The 6,000-nt window shown below is 39.0% G+C and overlaps 1 protein-coding gene across 5 annotated transcripts in view; it reads right to left on the bottom strand.

The window, feature by feature from the left end:
* Nucleotides 1-206: 206 nt before the first annotated feature.
* Nucleotides 207-6,000, bottom strand: part of ccdc50a (coiled-coil domain containing 50a) — a 23,770-nt gene continuing 17,976 nt past the window's right edge. For 2 of the 5 annotated variants that reach the window (XM_034308736.2, XM_026947275.3), the window contains exons 6-11: nucleotides 4,336-4,460; nucleotides 4,211-4,255; nucleotides 3,890-3,985; nucleotides 2,998-3,077; nucleotides 2,773-2,876; nucleotides 207-1,569 (exon numbers count right to left, since the gene is read on the bottom strand). In XM_034308736.2, coding sequence (XP_034164627.2) covers nucleotides 1,550-1,569; nucleotides 2,773-2,876; nucleotides 2,998-3,077; nucleotides 3,890-3,985; nucleotides 4,211-4,255; nucleotides 4,336-4,460 — 470 coding nt within the window. In that variant the 3' untranslated portion in view covers nucleotides 207-1,549. Of the gene's footprint in view, nucleotides 1,570-2,772; nucleotides 2,877-2,997; nucleotides 3,078-3,889; nucleotides 3,986-4,210; nucleotides 4,256-4,335; nucleotides 4,461-4,883; nucleotides 5,727-6,000 lie in introns of those variants that run through there. The other 3 variants (XM_026947273.3, XM_026947274.3, XM_053237965.1) reach the window with 3 other exon arrangements.

Here is a 6,000-nt window from a genome sequence, read left to right as displayed (position 1 = left end):
ATTGCTAGTGTTGCTGTGATTGACAGGGAAAACAGATTATGCCCCTCCCACCCTGACAGCACTCACAACCTCTGACAATAATGCTAGCGCTTTTCAGGAGCTAAAATGTTTTTAAATCAGTTGACAGATTTACCAATAATACAGACATAAGAACACATCCTGTGAGTTAAATGAATTTTAGATTAACAAAAAAAACTCAAAAAATCTTACTTAAAATCCATTTATTTCTTATGTAAATGATACTTGGCCAGTGTTACTTATGAAATAATGTGCAAGATACAAACGTTTATGGTTGATCACAAGACATACAGCATTTGATTGTAGAATAAATAGTTATAGTCATGACCTGTTCTGAGCATGAATTTTACCAGTGAATAACAGTAATAGCTAATTTTTTATTGCCTCTTAAAATATTGATATATAAATCAGATTCCTTCCTCGAAATATGAGCTGATGACAGTAGTTAAAGCAAAGTCACTTTACAGCAAGCACTTCATTATATTCCAGAAATGATCATCTAGCAACAAACAGCTAATCGCTTTCAACATTCAGTGAAAAACATGAATGCAATACCCTTTATTTCTGGCAGATAAAGAACAGGCAAGGCATTTCCGCTAGATCATGGACAATTTTATATCTTATTATGAAGAATCATCACTAAAATATACATACTAAATAAATCAGTTCAAAAAACAAAAACTGTTGAATAATACTCAGTAACTTTACTTCAGCATAGTAGCATGTTCAATCCTTCAGTGACAGATAAGTGATGTTTTCATGGTTATGAATGTAAGATAGAGGCATATAGTACTGGCAGCTGAACACTAGTATAGTAGAGGCACTAATACTGTACCAAAGGAATTTAACTGATGTTTGTCTTTCAGTTCTACACAGGGAGACAAGTCCAAATAATCATGTTGTACATTTCCCTGAACAAATGCAGATGGAAAAAACTCTGTATGACAGATCATTTTGGACTGAAAACAATCTAACACATGCCATGATGAGCAGTAAATACTCACTGCCGTACTGTGTATACTGTTGCATTTGTCTTTGCAGACATAATTGCCATGCGCAGTTGAATGCAAGGTTGTGACCGAAAAAACAACACGCAGGACACACACCTGCTGGCGTGAAAAGGAAGTGTACATCCGTTGCCGACATACTGGCATGGCTAATGTGTGTATGTGGCAGTAAATACATTTACTAATTACAACACTAATATCACAACAATGTAATATCTAGAAAAGTAAATTATATGATCTTCATGTCTGTTTTTACAAAACATAAATTAAAAATAAATAAAAAAAATCTGTCATTGTTGTCAAAAATTTTCAAACATGCACAACAAATGAGTGTTTGGTCATCGTGCACACGGAGATATGACAATACATTTGTGTATTCAAAAGTCTGGACTTGGTGGTTTATATGAGATCAGCGTAAAAACAGACCCCACAACCTCCTGCTAGCAGTATACAGCAATCTTCAAAAAGTGAAGAAAAAAACAGAAGTACAGCACAAATCATGAAATGACAGCAAGGGCCTCAAGTCACTGTCTGTAGTAGGCACCTGTGGGACAAAGACACATGCAACACCATGAACATATGTTATATTATATGTATCATATAAATGTCTTTTGAAACATGAAAACATGTTCTTCCTCTTAATACACTGGAAGTTTTATTTTTACATTTTGATTTTTAATCCATTTTTTTTAATTAATAGATTAATTGATTTTAGGTACCAAAAATATTTATTCAAAAATATTTATTTGCAGCATTTCAATCAACTAATACTACAACAGAACCCTTAAACAGGCTTAATTAAATATCAAGTCACTAACTGCAATACAGCATTACTGACATTTATCAGATAATCTGTCACAGCGTGAGAATATTATCACAGGTTTATGCCAATCAGATGAGATGCCCAAACTATTGCAAAGTGATGGTATTCTGTACACTTTTTACTGGTCCTTCACACTTTTTTTTTCGACTATATATCTTATCTGCATTTCAATCCCTGATTTGTTGAGTTCTGACCAGACAAATTCAGAATAAAGACAGAATAAATATCCTCTGGCTGTCTCGTTAACTGAAACACTCTGATGCTAAGTTCACTTTGCTTGCTGCATGTGGGTGTCGGTGTGTGGAACTGACTCCAAAGCTTTGGGGTTGAACCTTAGTTTTCAATGCCTAGAATCAGTGAATCAACACATGCATCATGTCCTTAATGATTCATTTGAGACCATGTTCAATTTCAACTCATCGATTTGTCCAGTAGCCTGTAGCATGAGAGAATGCTTTCTGATCAGGCAGGAACAATCGATAAATGTGACTATAAATGTGTGATAAAGACAGAAAACCAGATAAGCTAGGACTTCTCAATTCCCAGTAGTTAATAAGCATGATTCAACCAGCGCACTTCCACTGTTTCTCATATTCCCACAAACGAATGACTACAAATTGAAATATTACTCACATGAAAACACAAGTTATGTCATGAGGCCAACAGTATAGTGTAATGTCAAGCGTTCCCAGGCATTACAGAAGGTCATACTGTTTTCTCTGTTGCTCTGCCATATCAAATGTGCTTTTAGTCTAAATGACGTGACACCACATGAGAACAGAACAAGAGAGATGGGACCCAACACTGCGCTGGTCCTCCGTGTCTTTTCACTCATCTGTCAGTCCTTTCACAATCACAGCATACTACTTCCACCCAAAAGGTGTGGGTCTACTTTTGCAAAAAAGCCAAAGTATATGTACAAACCTTTGTAAGCAGCCTCGGGTCTGGAAGGCGGGCGAGGGGAGTAGTTAACTGAATAAGCATAACTGGAGTCAACATTCACATAGTTATGGATATGTGGTGGAGGTCTGAAAACGAGGACAGACGAGAAAAATGTAAAGTAAGAAAATATGAAAAGTTGGAGTGTGACAGTGTGGGTTTTCAACACTAACAATATTAGTGAATTCCCATTCCATACACGTCTGATACCTGGACGATTTTGGATTCCGAGCCTTTTGGTAGTCATACTCCTCTCGTGTTCGTGGTCGGTCCATTTCCTCCTCTGTGGGCTAAATAAAACATAAAAATGAACACATGGGTGGCAAAATCCCAAATATACATCTCTCTACCCTTACAGGCCACTTTAACAGGAACACCTGTGTGCCTGCTCATTCATGCAGTTATCTAATCAGCCAATCATGTGGTAGCAGAGCAATGCATAAAATCATGCAGATACAGGCCAGGAACTTCAGTTTATGTTCACATCAAACATAAGCATGGGCAGTAATAGTAACTGGACAGATTAAGATTGGAAAAAGATCACCTGGTCCAGTTTCTTTGAGCCTTTGAGAATCTCTGATATTTGTTCTTGGCTGACAGGAGTTGCTGCTGTAGCCCATCCACCTCAAGGTTCAATGTGTTGTGAGTTCTGAGAGGTTTTTCCGCTCACCAGAGTTGTAAAAGGTGGTTGATTTCCTGTCAGCTCAAACCAGTCTGGCCATTTTCCTCAGAGTCTCTGATTAACAAGATCTTCCTGCTCACAGAACTGCCACTCATCAGATGCTTTTTGTTTTTCACACCATTCTGTGCAAACTCTAGGGAGTGCGTGAAAATCCCAGGAGAACAGCAATTTCTGAAATACTAAAACCAGCCCAACACCAGGCCAACACCAAAACTGAGATCACATATTCTCCCATTCTGATGTTTGATGTGAACATTAACTGAAACTCTTGACCTGTATCTTCATGATTTTACACACTGAGCTGCTGCCGCATGATTGACTCATTGGATAACTGCACAAATGCATAGGGGTAAAGGTATTCCTATTAAAGTGGCCAGTGAATATATATATATAAAACTAGTACTGTGCCACCGAGATTACCCTGGAGTCCCCCTCGGGTCGTCTCTGCTGTCTCTCTCTCTCTCTAGACTTCTTGTACTCCCTTTCCTCTTCCTCCATGAATCGTCGCGCTATTTCCTTTTAGAGAAAACAAATAGTGTATTATTTACACAAGGAATGACACTTGAAATGTACAGCACTAAAGAGGTACTTCAACTAAAATGCCACTATGACAAACAGTGAATAGAAACGTAGCTAAAATGCCACTTTTAATCAAATTAATTAAATTAGTCAAATTAATTTAAGCCTTAATATGCTTGGACTAATGACAGATGGCATTAAGAAGTGAAAACACCTACTAACCTCATCTTGTGCAACTTGAGCAGCTCGTTTGTCAAGTTTACTTGCCTATGTAATTGAGAAATACATTAATCAATGAGAATTGTGGAAATCAATATTTTTGATTTATAGAAAAGTGGCACAGGTACCATGAGCTCCTCTTCCTGTATTCTGCGTGCCACCTCCATGTCTCTGAGCTCCTGAGCTCGCAGGTCCATTTGAGACAAACCTTGCATTGCTTCCCTCATCCCGTACTCCTCCTGCACGCTTCGTCCTACAGGGAGCACCAGAGAGCCGAGTTCATAGAATTCTAACATGTTATAAACATCAATTTATACATTAGGGCTTGTAGGAGCACTTATGATCGATCACAAGAAAGAAACTCGATTTGTATGATCACAAATCCATTTGACAAAAACATGGTGCCAAGAGGAAAAAAAAAACTTTAGGAAGATTCTGGACAAGCTTAGCTACCATTCTGTTTGCAATATGGATTTGTGCCATGTACTGAAAGAGAAGAAATTATATGCACAGTTATATGCTGGTCAGAGGATTCACCCAATAAGCCACAAGGAAGAGAGACTATTTGGAAATAGTCTCAGATTATAGATTGATTAAAAGCCCCTCCACCACTTCACGCAACAAAGGGCCAGCGAAGAAGCATAACACACTGAAACACAAGGGCCCTTGTGCATACCTCTGTACCTGGGGGTTTGCCCTTTAGAGTGACTTCTAGATCTGGGCTCCTCAAACACCTCATCATTGCTGTAGAGCCTCTGCCTGGTGTAGTCTGCATTCTCCTCGCTTTCTTCTGAATAGTGTTTACTGGAAGGTGGACCGTCCAACTCTCGGCCTCTGTTTCTGTCCCTACTCCAATGTCTTTCCCCATCCCTTACTCTCTCCTTTGGTCCACGTTTATCTATTTCCAACTCCACATCTCTATCTCTGCTTCTGTGTCTATAGCCATTTTGTCCCATGTCCACTTCTTTGTGCCCGAGTCTGTCTCTACTGGGGTCCCTATTCAGCTTATCTTGACTTTTGTCTCTGTATTGTGCCTTATCTCCTTTTCTCCTTCTTTCTCTTTCTCTCTCTTGATCTTGATCTCTTCTCCTTGTCCTGTCCCTGTCTGATGGGTCATCTCTATATCCTCGCTCCTTCATAGTCATCGCCAGTTCCTGGTTGTAACGTGGTTCTGCATCCGTGTGTCTGTTTCTTCCAGCCAAGTATTCCTCTGGGTATTTAGTCTTTACCTCTGAGAGGTGTTGCTCAGGCACTTGTCTTCTGGCCTTACCTTCATTTTTCCCTCGGTTCTGTTCAGATTTATGATGCTCTGAGACTTTTGAGGGATTGACTTCAACGGGGTAATATTCAGGATATCTATTTTGATTACCATGACTGTCCAGTCGTCTATTTTGGTCCAATTTTTGAGGCCAGTGTTCAGGAGATCGACCTCGACTTAACTCTCGGTTCCTTTCTCTGCCAGACACTGGCAAATCAGAGCCTGAGTATTCCACTTGAGGGTCTGAAGGGGGTCGGTAGGCTGGTTGGAGCATATGTAGGGGAGACAGAAGTGACATAAAAGTACTGGTCATCATTCTAATGTGAAGAGTAACAACAGTATGCTATGTAGATTCATGTAAAAAAAAAAAACATCTAGTGCATAATCTCGGCATTTCTGTTTATTTGTGAAGAAACTATAGGAATTTCTTGGTGAAGGGGATGAAGCTGGACACAAAATCAGTGACGTTGCTCCTGGACACAAACATAAAACACTGAACTGTCTGAATATCTGTTTTTTTATATATCAAATCAAG

The sequence above is a fragment of the Pangasianodon hypophthalmus genome, chromosome 11 (assembly GCF_027358585.1).
Source record: "Pangasianodon hypophthalmus isolate fPanHyp1 chromosome 11, fPanHyp1.pri, whole genome shotgun sequence".
NCBI classification, from domain to species: domain Eukaryota; kingdom Metazoa; phylum Chordata; class Actinopteri; order Siluriformes; family Pangasiidae; genus Pangasianodon; species Pangasianodon hypophthalmus.
Note: the sequence above shows the minus strand (reverse complement) of the source record. Positions and strands in the feature narration are given on the sequence as shown.